This window comes from Sarcophilus harrisii, chromosome 2 (assembly GCF_902635505.1).
Source record: "Sarcophilus harrisii chromosome 2, mSarHar1.11, whole genome shotgun sequence".
Classification (NCBI taxonomy): Eukaryota; Metazoa; Chordata; class Mammalia; order Dasyuromorphia; family Dasyuridae; genus Sarcophilus; species Sarcophilus harrisii.
The window spans coordinates 57,704,106-57,723,021 of record NC_045427.1 but is presented as its reverse complement, the minus strand read 5'-3'; the positions used below and the strand labels follow the sequence as shown (position 1 = coordinate 57,723,021).

Below are 18,916 nucleotides of genomic sequence, written 5' to 3'. Positions count from 1 at the left end.
CTAGTGCCTGTTATAAAGCAAGAAAAAAACAAGGTTGGGGGGAAGGAGGGGAAAATTTAGAGCAAAAGGTTTTGCAAGAGTCAATGTTGGAAAAATAAAAAGCTTTAACAAAAAAAAAGAAAAAGAAAAAACAAGACCTAGGCTTGCAATCCTAAGGTAGGTTAACTATAAAAGTGATATTGGGAAACATAAGTAATGTAAAAATTTTAAAAAAGATCTATTTTTTTAGATGAAAGGCAGTCAAGTCGAAAAGCCATCTCAAAAGGTCATCCAGGGCCTTTTTGTCCTCAATGTGTAACATGCCCATCATTGAGCAATGTGAGCCAGAAGCTGCCAGTCTACATAAATTTCTGAACTTAGAAAACATCCAGTCACTTCCCTGGTACTTAAGGGCAAGACTTCTAAGCTGTGAGTAATCAGTAACCAGGCTTCCTCTTTCTGAGGTCATGGAGGCTTTCTCCATTTTTTTAAGTTTTTTTTTTTAATTTTCAAAACATATGCATAATTTTCAACATTCACCCTTGCAAAACCTTATGTTCCAACTCCTTGCAATTAGTCAAATATATGTTAAACATGTGTAATTCTTCTATACATATTTCCAAAATTATCATGCTACAGAAGAAAAATAAGATTAAAAAGGAAAAAATGAGAAAGAAAGCAAAATGCAAACAAGCAACAAAAAAGTGAAAATACTGTGCTGTGATTCACACTCAATTCCCCCAGTCTTCTCTCTATGTGCAGATGGCTCTCTTTATCACAAGACCATTGGAATTGGCCTGAATCACCTTGCTGTTGAGAAGAGCCATATATGATCATTTTTCTAAGATGGTCTTTAATTCACTGTACAATCATAGGAAGATAATTCCATTTGGGAGATTCTCAGTTTCTACATCTGTAAGAGTGACAGGGCATTATGGTGAAGTGAAAAAAGCATTTGGAGTGCAAATTCTGATCACCTAAGTGATGTAACTTGTTTCTTCTCTCAGTTTCAATTTTCTCCTCTGTGAAATGAAAGAATAGAACTAGAGGTGGTTCTTTCCAGTTCTAAATCTGTGATCCTGTGAATCCTACCTCCCAGGGCTTCTATGAGGAAAGTACTTTGAAAAACAGAACACTGAAGAAATGTGATCTCTGATTATCTAAAAGAACAGTTTATAATCAGAATACAGAGTAAGATTCAATAGTGGAATGGATAATGTTGAGGGTTGAGGGAGAAAACGGAGGTGTTGAATGCTTTGGACAAAGAAATAAAAGATGCCTAATCCTGGCAACCTTATCTGGTAAGACCCTGATGAAACAATTCTCTGGTCCTTCCCCTGGTCCTGTTCCCATCAATATTCTGATAGATCCAGTGGGATCAGTGTAGCTTTGTACCCAGAATTAATCTCATCAGAAGCAACTCTACAAAAAATAGAGTTACTACCTGATAGAGTGTGAATTTGAGACCAAGAGACTTGTCTCTTTTACTTACTCGCTGTGTGACTCTGGGAAAGAGAATTCTTTATGCAAACCTCTGTTTCCCTATTCATTAAATGAAAGAGTGACCCTGCTGATCTCTAAGGTACCTTCCATCTCTAACATTCTATTTATTAGAATGTTCTTCTGTTCTAAGGACTCTTTCAATTCTAATATTCTTGTTTAATATTCTATTCTATAGTCCTTTGCAATTCTTATGTTCTATGTTCTGATACTTTGTTCTTTAGTCTGTGGTTTGACTGATAAGTAATCTATCATTTAATCAATAAACATTTTTAAGGACATGCTATGTTTGAGGCACTATACTAAGTGCTAGGGATACAAACTAAGCCTCTCCAAAAAATGTTCCTATTCTCAAGGACCTCACAGTCTAATGGAGGAGACAATACAAAAACAAACAAGCTATATACAGGATATATTGTAGGCAATTGGCACAGAAAAGGCACTAGAATTAAGAGGGATCAAGAAGAACTTCATAAATAAATAAGAAAGGGCCTTTCACTAAAAAAGAAATGGTAAAATTCAGTTAACACTAAGATTTGATAAGAAAAATCATGGTCACCTAATGTCAAACTGATAGCAGTCCTTGGAAAACAAATGTTAGAAGCCTCTCTCACATAGGACAAGGCTTAGGGTATGTATTCTGCATGATATTTGTTTTTTTGGAGCTGAAAAAAGTAAGTAGTTTAATTAGCCTCCTTTTTATACTCTTTACCTAACAGATTGTTAGAATCATAAAAAGTCTTTTATGGTCTTCAACAAATGAAAAGCTAGCATTCCTCAGATAAAAAATTTATAAAATTTATAACTGTTTTATTACATTTCTTTTTTATCATATATTTACGTATAACAACTTTATGTTATATGTTAAATTGACCATTTTTAATTTTAAAACATTTACTTGATGTTTTCCCCAGTTATATTTAAAACGTTTTTTAACATTTGTTTTTAAAACTTTTGAGTTCCAGATTTTTCCCCTTCTGCCCACTCCAGCCCCCATTAAGAAACCACATGTGAAGTTGTGGGAAATATTTCTATAAAAGTCATGTTGTGAAAGAAAACAATCTCCTATCCAAAAAAAAACAAAAAACAAAAAACGAGAGAGAGAGAGAGGGAGGGAGGGAGAGAGAGAGAGAGAGAGAGAGAGAGAGAGAGAGAGAGAGAGAGAGAGAGAAAGTGTGTGCTTCAATCTTTTGAACTGACCATTAAAAAAAAAATTGGAAACACTTCTGAGCAAGTAGCATATAATCTTTGGCAAATGTATAATTTGGAATGTATAAATGATGGGCTATTAGGCGGGGTTGACTGAGAGGGCCTGAGGTAGTGATACAATTACTGCCTGAGCCCAACAGGAAATGGCACTGAGGGAGATCAATTTAATGTAATAGTCCCACCTTTTATGGAGGTTGTGGGTAGCCCCACCTAGATATGTTCAGTCAGAAATCTAAAGACAAGTTATATCAAACCTTTGAAGTTAAATTTCCACTCTAAATATATCCGTGGCTCATACCATCTTTGTTCAATTCTCCTTGAATTAAACCCACCAAAGCAACTGCCTCAGGTTGTCTTTCCCCTCACTCTTTCTTAATGCCATATGGCATCTTTCCTTTCATTCCCCTCATGGTGTCTTTCTCCTTCTTATAGCTAACTAACTCTTTTAGGGTGCTAAACTCTTCTATGAATTTAATCTTCCAATTAAGAGTATACTCAACCTCATAGGATGTTCCTTTTCTCCTGGTTAGTTGTGAGTTTCACTAGGGAACTGGTTTTTTCCACTGTTAATTGTTATATGCTCTTCCAACTCTATTTCGTATTTACCATACGTGGTGTCTATTGTATCTCTTCATTTTGCCTGTAACCTCTTTTTCTAAATATATCTACTTTTTGCCAAAAAGAATGGTCATTGTGAATTCTTCACATGACCAGATTTCAACAATTTGATGCCTATATCAATCGTATTATTTGATGCTAAAACCCAAACACATTAATTTCTATCCTGAAAAATCATTTGGAACTAGAAATTGCTCTCCTAAATTACATAATAAATACAATCATAATTCAAAAATTAGCTTATTATCTCTTTCTCTTACAAGGATTTTCTTAAGAAAATCACCAAGTTGACACATATACAGGCAACTCTCAATTACTTATGAGTATATCATCTTTTTGAAGGTTATCCAAATGTCACCTCTTTTTCAAGCTTCCAGGTACTAATGAGGAAGTACCCCAGGGGAAGGAGGTTAGCATTCCTAACTGAGTGGAGGCATTAGGACAAGAGAATATAAAATGCAATGATATACAAAGAGACAAGCTTGAAGACTCAAACAACTGAGTGCATCTACTCTCTTCCCTTTGTATTCTCTAATGGAAATTTTTCTCAAAGTTTTTTACTTCTTTTTGCTGATCTTTTATTCTACAATAATAGGAATTTTGGATTCAACTGCATTCGTTCAAAGAATTTGGTCTATCATTTTATAGAGTGTGACTGTAACTGCTGTCTGAGTGGGCTAAGGTGGAAGTGGAAGAAGAATGCGAGGGTTTTGTTTTTTTTTTTTTATGTTTCATGAAATTTTCAAAGCAAAGAAACCTGTTATCCTGGCTTGGTGTTCAAGAATACCATTCAGGAGAATATTTGAAAGAGCCATTTATTCTTTATATGTTTTGTAACTATTTCTAAAGACAGACTCAAACAGAACCTGGGACTTTTAATTAGACACTCTGTATGTTGGAAGCATTGTGCCAAGCACTGGGGATGCAAAGGAAGGAAACACCATCTCTGCCCTCAAGAAGTTCATGTTCTAAGGATGAGGTGGGGGGGGGGGGAGGACAGGCAAATAATTATGTATATATAAAATACAAACAAGACAAACTTGAAGTGCTTTCAGAGGGAAGAAAGGGGGAAAGGAGTGTTCTGCATTGGGAAAATCCTTCCACAGAGGGTGGAATTTGAGCGGTCTTCTATTTTTTCATTCAACTTTATTTTATTTTCATTTTTGAAATTCTCTCTCCCACCTCTTCTCCTCCAGTGATTTGCAAAAAAACCAAAATGACTGAAATCAGCTAGATATAGTGTGTGTGTGTGTGTGTGTGTGTGTGTGTGTGTGTATCTCAGAAAAATAAATGCCTGAATCAGCCAAGCCATGAAAACAAAATAAAACAAAACAAAAAAGTATCCTTCAATCTGCACTGGGTTCATCATTCCCAGCTGGAGGATGATGTTTATGTTTTATCATGAGTCCTCTGGAATTGTGATTGCTCATTGTGATCAGAGTTCTTAAGTCTTTCAAAGTTGTTTGTTTTATGATATAGTTATTTTTATAAATTGCTTTCTTGATTCTGCTCACTTGTTTTTGCATCAGTTTATATAAGTTTTGCAGGTTTTTTAGAAGCCATTCTACTTATCCTTTCTTATAACAGAATAGTATTCTCTCACATTTATATAATCATAATTTGTTCAGCCATTCTCTAATTCTTAGATAAACTTTCAGTTTTCAATTCTTGGCCATCAAAGAGTTGCTATAAATATTTTTATGCTTGGAGGTTCTTTTTCCTTTGTTATGTTCTCTGGGATACAGACCTAGTATCAGTATTGTTGGATCAAAGGATGTGCAATTTAATTAGGGCAGAGTTCCAAATTGCTCTTCAGAATGATTGGATATATTCACTGCTCCACCAATAGTACAATAATTCACCTGTTCCCCCCCCTCCCCCAGGACTTCCACTATCTGTCTTTTTTTGTCAACTTTACCAATCCAATGGGCATGTGTAAAGAACAGTATATTCTCTAAAATATAAAGTTCTCTGGGACCACGTTTCTTAGGGGGCTTCTGGGAGCAGCTTTAGTTTCAGCTCAGTAATAATCACCTCAAATGCAGCCAGGAGTTAAAGGTCCAAATCCTTTATTGTCTCCTTCAAAATGACCCAGTTAACTTTCTTAGAGGCCTATCTCTCTCCTTGGTTCCGAGAGCTCTTGCTGTTGGTCCTTTGTCTCTTCCAGCTTCTGCCTCTAGCTCCCTCTGAATCCAAAGTCTCCAGCCAGCACACAGGTGGAAGTTGGGATGAATCTGACTCTACCTCCAAGAGAGTGGACTTGTGGGCTTCTGTGGGCTTGTGGGAGCTCCTCCTTATATATGCTCTCTTAAAGGTGTGAACTCTAGTAAGTACTAAGTACATAAGCATTATCTTTATCGATTCCGGTGACTTAGTACCTTGTTTCAAGTTCTGGCCCATAACAGGAATGAAAAACAAAAAATTTCTCGGGCAGGTTTGTGGTTTTTGGAAAGTCATAGCAAAACTGACACAGGAATATTTAAAATATGTCTAAAAGTTTACAAATCTTAATGTTCTTCTCTCTTAATAGACACAATCTTTTTACAAGTCTGAAATTCTGGGATTTGTTCTTATCACCTACAATCAGCAACATTTCAACCCAATCCAGAATTCTCAACAAGATCCAGAGAAAAGCATGCCAGGAGGACAGAAGTCTCTGCTTTGGTTTTTAACCTGCATTACCTGGCTCCTGATTCTTCCAGCTGAGGGTGAGTCTCTTCGATCTCTATCCTGGGAAAGTTAAGCTGAAATCTGTCCCCAGTGAGTTCTCTGTCTGGTGCCAAGGAAGGAGACCAGAAGGGGACAGATAGGTAGAACAGATTCCCTCTTCTTGCCAGAAAACAGAAAACTCAGAATGAAAATCCCTAAGCTTTTCATAAGAGGTAGCAGTTCCCCATAGCTTTAAGATTTTGATGACAGAGAGTTAACTTGGAGAATAAGTGAGGAAGAGTGGGGAGAATGGTTGTGGAAGGGAAGAACTGGTGATAAACTCTAAGGGGTGACCAAAGCTAGGTAAACTCAAGGTATTTTTCAATACTATATGGGGTTGAATCTATAGTCTATATATAGTCTATCACATGCAGGAATACTCAAACTTTTTAAATAGGGGACCAGTTCACTGTCCCTCAGATGGTTGGAGGGCTGGACTATAGTAAAAACAAAAACTTTGTTTTGTGGGCTTTTAAATAAAGAAACTTCATAGCCCTGGGTGAGGGGGATAATCGTCCTCAGCTGCTGCATCTGGCCCGTGGGCCATAGTTTGAGGACCCCTGGAGTCTAAGATTACCTCTTTCTCTAATTTTCTAATTTTTTTAAGTTCTAAGTGCCTTTCTAGCTTTAACACTCCATTTTCCTAAGTTTCCATCAGCTTTAAAGTCTAAGGTCTTTTCTATCTCTGACATTCTAAATACCTTTCTAGCTTTGACAATTTATATTCTAAGGGCCCTTTCAATTCTGACATTCTAGGCTCTGAGACCTCCACCAGCTTTAAAAATCTTCAACCTCCAGCATTCTAAATGCCCTTCCAGTTCCAATTTCTTTGTTCCAAGTTCTCTTCCAACTCATATATTCTATATTCAAAGGGCCTGTGCAGCTTTAATATTCCATATCTAAAGTCCTGTTTCATTTTAAATTTCTGAGCCTACAAGTTTATGATTCTATAGTGGAGAAGTAGGGTTAGTTAAGGATATTCCCAATAAAGTTGACTAAGGGATGCCATCACAAGCTATACTGTGCTCCCTGCTAGAAATATCCATCAAGCTGAGGTCAAGAGAATTGCATGTCAAAACTTGATAGGAAGTGCTGGCCATGAATAACTCAGTTTGAATCAGGAACAATGCACAATACATGATATTCATTGTAAAGACAAGTGTAAATGCCTAGGGTCAGGAATGGTGTTGGGCAAGACTAATGAAGCCATCTATGCTTACAGGGGTAAATGATTACCCCATTAAGGCTATTGGATAGTGGCACTCCTTAGGCAATCAGGTGAGATTTTTTATCTTGCTAGCAAATCAGCCTTAACCAAGCTGACTGATCTTCTCTGACTGAGGCTGGCTAAATAGTGAACAAAACCATGGTTTTCTATAAAAATTTTGTTAAGGTATGGCTATGTGGAAAGAGAGGGGTTGGACCTTATCCAAAGTACATAAAGTGTGAGATCAGATGGTGTTTTGGGAGAAACTTAAGATTAACTTAATGAAACTTATGACTAGAAGGTATAACCACTGAATGACTACGAAACTAACATGCTTCTGGGGCAGCTAGATGGTGCAGTGGAAAAGAGTGCCCACCCTGAAGTCAGGAGGACCTGAGTTCAAATCTGCCCTCAGACAATTGATACTGCCTAGCTGTGTGACCCTGGGCAAGTCACTTAACCCCAGTTGCCTCAGCAAAAAAAAAAATAATAATAATAATAACATGCTTCCTTATATTAAAGCAGTTATTGTGGTAAGAAAGCATTGCTTACAGTTATATTCACATATAATATGGGAGGTTTAGGAATTTCCTCACACCCAACTGTTAACTCTTTTAATGAGAAAGGGAGAAGGGGGTCATAGGCTTCATAGGCAGTATGAATGCACTTGGAAATCTGCCAGAAAATACTTCATCAAGCATGAGGAAATTCCAGTTCTTCAACTGGCCATTTCCTACTGGATGAGGTTATAGCTAAAATCGATTTAATTAAGAGAGATAAATGAGGAAACTAAACTTATATGCATCAAATACTAGCATTTAAATTTTTTAAAGAAAAGTTAAATGAATTACAGATGGAGATAGTAAGTAGTATTATAATATTAGGGGATTTTAATCTTCCCTTTTCAGAACTAGATAAATTTAGCTTAAAAAATAAAGAAAGAAAGAAGTTAAGGAAGTGAACAGAATTTTAGATAAATTAGATATCATAGCTATCTGGAGAGGACTGACTAGAAATAGAAAGGAATACAAATTTTTCTCAGCAATTCATGGTACTTTTACAAAGATGGACCATATATTAGTGCATAAAACAAGAGTTTTAAATTAAAAAATTTTAATTAAAAGCAGAAAAATTAAAAGGATCCTCTTTGAATCACAATGCAGTGGGAATTGTATTTAACAAGGGACAAAGGAAACATAGATTGAAAACTATTTGAAGATTTAACAACCTAATCTAAAAGAATGAGTAAATTGACCCACACCTAAGATCATATACCAAGATACGGTCAAAATGGGTTCATGATTTAGACATAAAGAGTGATATTATAAGCAAATTAGAAGAACATAGGATAGTTTACCTCTCAGATCTGTGGAGAAGGAAGGAATTTATGACCAAAAAAAGCTCATTATTGAACACAAAATAGATAATTTTGATTATATGAAGTTAAAAAGTTTTTGTTTGAATTTATTTTCTCTCTAATTTTTTTTTCCTTTTTGATCTGATTTTTCTTGTGCAGCAAGATAATGATATAAATATATATGCCCATATTGGATTTACATATATTTTTACCATGTTTAACATACATTGGATTACTTGCCATCTAGGGGAGGAAGTGGGAGAAGAGGGAGAAAATTAGAACACAAGGTTTTGTAAGGCTCAATGTTGAAAAATTATCTTTGTATATGTTTTGAAAATAAAAAGCTTCAATAAAAAAATTAAAAATGACAGATAAAAATGAATTGGTAAATTAAAGAACAAATCATAAAAACAATAATTTCATTAAAGAGAATGACAATAATGGGACAACATATCAAAATTAAGCAATGATTAGAGAAAAATTTATATCTCTAAATGCTTATATTAATAAAGTAGAGAAAGAACAGGCTAATGAATTGGACATTAGAAAAAGCAAATTTTAAAACCTCAGGTAAATACTAAATTTGAAATCCTAAAAATTAAAGGTGAGATTAATATTATTGAGAGTAATAAAAGGCTTTGAATTAATTTTAAAACTCTAGGAGTTGGTTTTATTTTTTAAAATAGATAAATAATTGTTAATTTACTTTTTAAAAAGAGAGAAGAAAACCAAATCAGTAGTATCAAAAATGAAAAAAGTGAAAGCACCATTAATAAAGATGAAATGAAAACAACTATAAGGGGTTATTTTGCTCAGTCATGCACCTGTCAATATAAAAATTTAAGTGAAATGGAAGAATATTTACAAAAAATATAAATTGCCTGAATTAGAAGAGGAAATAGAATATCTAAACATATCAGTTTTAGAAAAAAAATTGAACAGAGTATTAATGAGTTTCCTAAGAGAAAAGCACAAAGACCAGCTATATTTACAAGGGAATTCTATCAAACATTTAAAGATCAACTAATTCTAATATTAAATAAATTATTTGGAGTAATAGGTAAAGAAGGAATCCTACCAAATTCCTTCTATGAAACAAATATGATACTGATACCTAAACTAGGAAGAATAAAAACAGAAAAATAAATTTTTCATTTCATTAATTTTATTAATGAATATGGATATAAAAATCCTAAATAAAATACTAGCTGGAAGATTACAACACTATATTATAAAAATTCTGCACATTCTGATCAAGTGGATTTTTATACAAGAAATGAAGGGATAAGGAAAACTATTAACATAGTTGATTATATCAATAATAAAAGTTTTTTTAAAAAAAACTATGATTATATCACTATGTACAGAAAAAGAAAGCTTCTGATAAAGTTCAATACTTACTTCTATTTAAAACATCTTAAAAATGTTGCTATCAATAAATTTTTTCCTTAAATTGATTTTTAAAAATGAAACAATTTATCTACAATCATCATCAAACATTATTTGTAATGGGAATAAACTAGAAACCTCCCCAGTAAGATCAGATATGAAACAAGACTGACCATTGTCAACAATATTACTTAATATTGTATTGGGAATCCTAGCAATAACAATAAGAGAAGAAAAAGAAGGAAAATTCCCTATTCAGAATAGAGAATGATAATATAACTATCTCTTTTTGTAGAAGATATACTTGGAAAATCCCAAAGACTCAACTAAAAAAATAGTTAAAACATTCATTAGTTTTTAGAAAAGTAACAACATATAAAATAAATTCACATAAATCATCAATATTCCTATATGTCACATACAAAACTCTAAGAGATAATGAAAAAAAAATCCCCAATTAAAATAGATCTAGAAAGTATAAAATACCTGGGAGCACAACTTTCAAAAACAAACCCAGAACTACATAAGCAAAATTATTTAAAAAAAAAACTTTATTAAATAAAAGCAGATTTAAATAATTGGAGAACTGTTAATTGTCCATGGGTAGGCAGGACTAGTAATAAAAATGACAATTTAACCCAAACTAATTAATATATTAAATCACCTTTTTTAACTGAATTAGGAAAAAAAATAACAAAATTCATTTGGGGAAAAAAATCAAGAATACCAAATAAGGAAAAAAAATTTTTAAGGAGATTTAGCAGTACCAGATCTTAAACTATATTATAAAACAATAATTATCAAAGCTATCTGGTACTGATTAAGAAATAGAAAGGTAGATCACTGAAATAGAATAGACATACAATTTACAGCAGCATATGAGCATAATAATCTTGTATTTGGCAAATGTAAAGACTTAAGATTTAGGGATAAGAATTCATCATCTGGTAAAAATTTTTGGAAAAATTGGAAAGTAGTATGGCAGAAACTGGACATAGAACAATATCTTACACCATTTACAAGATAAAGTAAAAATGGATACATGATCTAGATATAAAGAGAGATTTTGCAACAAAAATTAGAAGAATATGGAACATTTTACTTATCAGGTATATGGACAGGTGAATAATATATAAATAAACAATAGATAGAAAGTAACATATGATAATTTCAACTACATTAAATTTAAAAGGATTTGTATAAACAAAACAAATGTAGCCAAAATCAGAAGGAAAGCAGAAAATCAGGAGAGAAAATTTATAGAGTTTATCAGATAAAAGTCTCATATCTAAAATATGTAAAGAACTTTGTCAAATTTATATGAATATGATGTGATCTTGTGCAAGTCACTTAACTCCAATTTCTTTGCCAAAAAAAAAAAAAAAAAAAAAAAAAAAAAGAATACAAATCATTCCCCAACTGATAAATGGTCAGAGGATATAAGCAGGAAATTTTTCCAATGAAGAAATCAAAACTAAAAATGCTCAAAATCATTATTAATTAGAGAAATAATAATAGATTTGAGCTATCATTTTGCACCCATAAAATTGACTAAAATAATAAAAAGAGAAAGTAATAAATGTTGAAAGGGAATATAAAAACTGAAACATTAATTCATTATTGATGGAACTGTGAACTGATCCAACAATTTTGAAGAGCAATATGGAATTATGCCCAAAGAATTATTAACCTACCTATACCCTTTGACTCAGCAATATCACTACTTGGTCTATTTCCAAAGATGATTAGGGAAAAAGGGAAAAAATATCTATAGCAGTTGTCTTTGTGTTGGCAAAAAACTTGAAATTGTAGGGATTCCCATCATTTGAGAAATGGAGGAATAAGTTGTGGTATATGATGGAGATTGAATACCATTGTATTATTAGAAATGATGAGTTCTGTTTTTAGAAAAACGTGGAAAGACTTGTACAAAATAACGAAGAGTAAAATGAGCCAAACCAAGAGAAAATTGTAAGAGAAAACAGTAATAGCAACATTGTTTAAGGATGACTTTGAGCAAATGTGATTATTTTATTATTATAAATACCCAAATTAACTATAAAAATCAAATGAAGAAAAACACTAATTGAATACAGAGAAAGACCTGATAAGTAGAAGTATGTGTAGAACAATTTTACATATATATACATACATACATTTATATATATATATATATATATATATATACATATACACATACATACTTATTTGTATCTAATGGTAGTCATTTCTAGGGTGGGAACAAGAAGGGGAGGAAGGGAAAAAAGATATTATGATAATAATATATATTATATTATAATAATTTTGTTGCATATTTGAAAGGAATAGTGAATTGTGCCATAGTAGTCATTTCTAGGGTAGGAACAAGAAAGGGGGAAAGGAAAAAAGATATTATGATAATAATATATATTATAATATTATAATAATTTTGTTTGGAATTTGAAAGGAATAGTGAATTGTACAGAGTAGGTCTACAGTTTCATGTGCAATCATCTTTTTTATTGTACTGTTGTAGAAATGCTTGTATATTACATAAATTAAAAATAAAATTTAAAAATAAGGATATTAATAGAAAAAAAAAGTACTATCTATGTGGGGAGGGGAATTCTGAGAGGGAAAAAAACACACAGAGGAAAGAACCACTTCCTAGTTTTTATGGAAATTGAATTTCTGAAAGAATCTTTTTGTTCTATAGGACAAGAGGCTCCTGGGCCTGAAGTGATGACTCAGTTTGGTCGAGTCCGGGGGAAACAGGTCACTGTCAAGGGAACTGAGCATCGTGTGGATGTTTTCCTGGGAATCCCATTTGCCAATCCCCCAGTGGGAGCTGGGAGATTCTCTCCCCCACAGCCTGCTGAGCCTTGGGAGGGCATAAGAGATGCCACTACATTCCCTCCAATGTGAGAATAAACACAATAAAGAAGGCAGGACAGCATAATTGTGAGGAGGGCTGAGGCAACAGTTGAGTGTTCAATAGCTCAGAGAAGACCACAAGCTTCCTTTCTATACTGGAGGTGCTTGAAGCCAGGCCCCGGAAGTAGAAAGAAGTTGTCAATAGCTTTTGTAATAATGCTTAATGAGATTCTTCTGGTGTTGGGGGAGGCTCCAATTCTGGGTTGTGCTAGTGAGAATTTTATTGCTTCTCTAAGATGATTTTATAAGGGCTCTGTACGCCATAAAATATTATATGAATACAGGCCACTCATAGTGGACATTTAACAGGAGCTAACTTTCTTAAGTGATGTAAAAACCAGGCAAGAAGCAGGTATGGGAAAGAAATAAAATGAAGTCAAGAGCAATGGGTCCCACAAAGGAGCAGAGCTCTGTGGCAATCCCAATACTAGTGACTACTAATGTGATCTTTGGCAGATAAATTAACGACCCATGCTCATTTCCTCTTTTTTAAAGAAAGGGAATTGGACAAATATCTTTTAAGGTCACTTCCGGCTCTCAATCCAGTGAGATTATCTGAAGTGTCTTTTTTGAGACCTCTTATTCCAAGTAGGTGGTTCCCACTTGTTTCAAAGAATTTCTATAAAATCTATTCCTGCCTGATTTTCCTTTTCCTCATGAAGGTGTTTGCAGGAGGTAGAAAGGACAGAACTTATGAAAAACACTTTAGATGGGAAGCAGCAACTCTTCCCAATATCTGAAGACTGTCTCTATCTTAACATCTACACCCCAGCCTCCAGACACAAGAAGGCTAAGTTACCTGTAAGTAATGCTGCTTTTATTTTGAAACCTCTGGACTGAAGAGATAGAGCACTGGGTCTGGAATTCAGAAGATCTCAGTTCAAATCCAGCCTCGTATGTGATATAAGTCACTTAACTTCTATTTCTTACTTTCCTTATCTGTAAAATGAGGATAATTATAGCATCTGCTCACAGAATTGTTGCGAGGATCAAATGAGATGATATTTGTACAACACTTACCATAGTGCCAAGCAAATAGTTGGTGCTTAATAAATGCTTGTTCCCCTCCTCCCAACCCCTTCCCAATTTCTCTAGGTCGAGGGCATCATCATCCTCCCATGTCATCCTAACTTTGATGTCCTCCTTGACTCCTTACTTGTACTCACCTCCCCATCTGTAATCTGTTGTCAACTCTAACTTTGTAACATCTTTCCTATACCATCCTGCCCCACCTCCTCCTCTGATACTGTTACCGTCTTGGTAGTGACAGCCCTTCATCTCCTTATTCTAGGATTATTCACATCACCTTCCCTTCTCCCAGTCTCAAGATTCTCCTCACTCCCACCCATCCACCAAAAGCACAAATCTGATGGTGATCTCTCCTACTTAGTAAACTCCAGTGACTCCCTATTACCTCCAGGATGGAATATAAAATCCTCTGTTTAGCTGATAAAGCCCCTCCACCATTCTCACACACATTTAATCTCTTCCACAAAGTCTACAATCAAGAGACACTGGCCTTTTCCCCCGTTTCCTGTTTCTCCAATACAGCTCATTGTCTCTCAACTGCATACCTTTTCACAGGTTGTCCCTCATGTTAACCATGCCCTTCCCCAGTCTCAGTCTTCTGTCTTCCCTGATGTCTATAAGACTCAGCTCAAATCTCATTTTCTGCAAAAGGTCTTTTCAAGCTCTTCTTTCCCATCCCCAAACATACAAATTGCTTTCTTTCTCAAGTTACGTATATTTTATGCTTGATATATTTTCTATGTGTAATTAATTTTTTTGCATATTGTCTCCCCGATTAGAATGTGAGTTTCTTGAGGGTAAAGACCGTGTATTTGTCTTTCTTTGTACCCCTAGTGCTTAGCACAATGCCTAAGACTTAGTAAGTACTCAAATGCTTATTGACTGACAGACTAAAATTAATATTCTATCCTTGTCTTCAGAGTTGCTGGACATAAGAGAGGGCTAGAATTTCTAGCATTGAAGTCAAGGATTCCCCAAAACAAGATTCTTCTTTGGATTTCAAATCCCCTAAGGAAAGTTTTTCCCATGCTGGATCAATTCCTCATTTGGAGACCCTGGAGCTTAGCAAAAGTTCTTCCTCATTTCTCCCTACATTGATTTTGGGAATCATGAGGACAGATGCCTGGGTTTTTCCCTTCCTTAGAGGCCTACCATGCTAATCAAGGGGAAGTTGACCAGCGATGGGAATACTTGTTTTAGGGATCTTTCAGCCCAGTCAATAAGAAGGAATCTTCCTTAGAGTTACTATAGATTTTCCAGAGATTGTTTCCAAGATGTTGCTACCATCAGTGTTCCTTTTAGGTGATGGTTTGGTTCCATGGGGGATCATTTGTAATTGGAACAGCTTCCTCATATGATGGGTCACCTTTATCAGCCTATGAAGATATTGTGGTGGTAACAGTACAATACAGACTGGGATTCCAGGGATTTTTGAGGTGAGAATGTAACTAAGGTAGTTTTGTGATCTTGGGCAAGGCCATTCCCCAATCTGGGCCTCAATTTCTTCATATGTAAAATGGAGGGGTTTGGACTAAGTGGTTTCTAAAGTCTTTAGTGGTGTTAACATTCAATAATTCCATGAACCCTAGGGAGACCCAATTGGCACTCTGACAGAAACACAATATCTGAGTACTTCATTTAGTCCAGTTCCTATCTTGACAAAAAATCCTTTCAACAACATCCCCGGCAATGGTTATCCAGTGTATCCTTGAAGATGTAGAGTGAGCTACCTCCCCAAATAATCATCGGAACATTAGCAAATTTTCTAAGTATTAGTAAATTCTTTCTCATGTTGAATTAAAATCTACCTCTCTACCTCCTCAGTTCTGTACTTATACAAACTGGTTTTTTAAATCCAAGTACAGAATTTTATATTTGTCTCTATTCAATGTTATCACATATCTAGACCACCATTCTAACTTTTCTACATCTATTTAGAGCCAGATTTGATCTCCCAATATGTTAGGTATGCTTTCAAGATGCCTGACATTTGCAATTTGACATGCATTCCTGATGTTTTTATCTAAAACCTTAATGAATATAAGTCTTCCTAGCAGGCAGAAGCTGATCTCATTCTCCCAGCTGTCCCTTTGGCTTTCAGCACTGGGGATAAGTTTGCACCTGGTAACTGGGGATTCTTGGATCTGGTGGCTGCTTTACAATGGGTCCAGAGCAACATTGTTCACTTTGGAGGAGACCCCAACTGTGTGACCATCTCTGGACAATCTGCAGGAGGAATGTGTGTCTCTGCACTTGTGAGTTTGCAGATGATTTCCCCATTGGGGCAAATGTAGCATGGTATAGTAGAAAGAGCACTGGATCAGAAAGCAGAAAAACAGAGATCAAATCATGACTTCACCATTAATTGACTATAGAATGAGGAAGCTGGGCTATAGGTCTAATATTATTTAATTCTAATTCAGGTGACCAGCCTGATTTCCAATATTCCCTTAACTGTGGATGCTCTTAAACTAGAATTCTTCCTGTGGAGTATCTGTCTCTTGGATTTTCTCTTTCTCATTCCTTGTAGGTGCTGTCTCCTATGACCAAAGGTCTATTCCATAAAGCCATTGCACAGAGTGGGGTTCTCACCATGTCAGGTATAGTCACAGACCACCCTCAGCACACTTTTCAGGTAAGTATTTGGCTTCTTATTCTTCAAAGATTATTGTCTAAGAGATTCAAATCCATTTTAAAGAGGTCTCCTTAGATTAGATCTCAGAGGTTAGATCCAATTCCACAGGTTTGATTGATTCCTCTTTTAGGGGTTTTCTTGTCAAAGATACAAGAGTGGTTTGCTATTTCTTTCTCCAGCTCATTTTACAAATGGGGAAACTGAGGCAAATAGGGTGAAGTGACTTTCCCAGCGTCATACAACTAGTAAATATCTGAGACTGGATTTGAATTCAGCTCTTCCTGTCTCCAGATCCAGCACTCCAACCACTGCACTACCTCGCTGCTCAGGCAGGCAAGATAAATATCAGTTTATAATCAATGATGGAGATTTCAGAGTTCAGCATCATGGAGCTGGCACAATTAAAGATGGGTAGAAAGGGGAAGAGTTTGAAAGTCATAAGATGGAGAAAATGTAAGTTAAGCAGAGTTCCCCCCGCTTGGTTGTACAAAGAAATTAAAAGGGAAAAAATATAGAAAAAGCTTACTTTGTGCCAGACATTTTACAAATATTATCCCATTTGGTCCTTGTATCCTCCCTGGGAAGTAGGTACTACTACTGTCCCCATTTTACAGATGAGGAAACCAAGACAAATATAGGTTGTGACTTACCTATCCATAATCACACAGCTAAAGAGTGTCTATAACTGGATTTGAATTCAGATTTTCCTGATCCCAGGCTCCATTCTTTTTTTTTTTTTTTTTTTTTTTCCTGAGGCAACTGGGGTTAAGTGACTTGCCCAGGATCAGCTAGGAAGTATTAAGTGTCTGAGGCTATATTTGAACTCAGGTACTCTTGTCTTCAGGGCTGGTGCTCTATCCACTGCGCCACCCAGATGTCCCCAGCTCCATTCTTTATCCATCATACTACCTAGAAAGAACATAGCACCAATATGGGTTCAACTCAACATAAGCACCTGTGGCATGTTCTCTCTCCAAACTACTGGGGAGTGGGGAGAGGGGGAAATAAGAGGCATTGGTAAATTCAGGACACATGACTGTGTTGGGGTGGGGGACAGATCCTTAAAACTATAACTAACCTCACAGATGACATCAATTCTGTAGCCTAACTTCAGCAGATGTCTTTATATTGAATCAATATTGAGTCCATATTGAAAAAGTCAAAGAGTACTTATAAAATGATGTAAAGTAACAAAATAGATAGTATATTAAACTTGGAGTCAGAAAACCTGAGTTCAAATCCAGCCTCATACACTTAGTTGGTCTTGCCCTGGGCAAGCCATATAACTTCTCTTAGTCTCAGTTTTCTCATCTATAAAATGGTCTTTATCTAAAATTGAATAATAATAGTCTCTATCTCACAGGGTGATTGTGAGGATAAAATGAGATAACATAGGAAAAGTTCTGTAAACCTTAAATCACAATGTAAATGCTAGTTGCTATTATTGTTATTATCCCAAGATTACAAGGATTGAGTTGTACTTAAAAGATACTTTGTACAGGGAGCATGCCTTTCTGAGCTCCTGGCTTGGTCAAGAACCTGCTGTTCCTGTTTCAGGCTATGTTTCTATCTTTGATTAGGACCTAGATCCTTTTTTTTATTTTTAATAATATTTTATTTTCCCAAATACATGCAAAGATAGTTTTCAACATTAATCTTTGTATTCTAAATTTTTCTCTTTCACCCTCTCTCCCCAAGACAGCAAGCAATTTGATATAGATTAAATATGGGCAAATCTTCTAAACATATTCCCATTCCCAAAGTCCCATCATGCTGCACAAGAAAAATCAGATCAAAAGGGGAAAAACATGAGAAAGAAAAAACCAAGCAAACAAACAATAGCAACAACAACAAGATGCAAATACTATGCTCTGATCCACAATCAGTCTTCATCATTCTCTCTCTGAATGAGGATGGCTCTCTCCATTACAAGTTTACTAGAATTGTAGGGCCTAGATTCTTCTCTGAGGCTCTAGCTTTAAGTAAAGGTAGAGCTTTAAGTAAAGCTGTCGATGTGGTTTTAGCTCAGGCCAAGGCAGACAACTTCAGGCCAGGTCAGCTTGGACTCCCACATCCTATAATGGTACAAGGTCTACAATCATGTCTACTCTTAAGCTGGAAAATAACGGTTTGGTTATGTATACTTATTGTGTATCTAATTTATACTTTAATATTATTTAACATCTACTGGTCATCCTGCCATCTGGGGGAGGGGGTGGGGGGAAGGAGGGGAAAAATTGGAACAAGAGGTTTGGCAATTGTCAGTGCTGTAAAATTACCTATGCATATAACTTGTAAATAAAAGGCTATTAAAAAATAAAAATAAAAATACTCTTAAGCTGGGCTAATCATTGATTATTGTTGGAGAAAT

At 35.2% G+C, this 18,916-nt stretch overlaps 1 protein-coding gene across 1 annotated transcript in view; it reads left to right on the top strand.

Moving 5' to 3' along the window:
- LOC100929283 (carboxylesterase 3) overlaps positions 1–18,916 on the top strand; it is a 64,057-nt gene that overhangs the window by 12,444 nt on the left and 32,697 nt on the right. Inside the window, exons 2-7 of the mRNA XM_023495035.2 lie at positions 5,837–6,014; positions 12,664–12,868; positions 13,544–13,682; positions 15,213–15,346; positions 16,012–16,165; positions 16,441–16,545. Coding sequence (XP_023350803.1) covers positions 5,942–6,014; positions 12,664–12,868; positions 13,544–13,682; positions 15,213–15,346; positions 16,012–16,165; positions 16,441–16,545 — 810 coding nt within the window. The 5' untranslated portion in view covers positions 5,837–5,941. The remainder of the gene's footprint in view (positions 1–5,836; positions 6,015–12,663; positions 12,869–13,543; positions 13,683–15,212; positions 15,347–16,011; positions 16,166–16,440; positions 16,546–18,916) is intronic.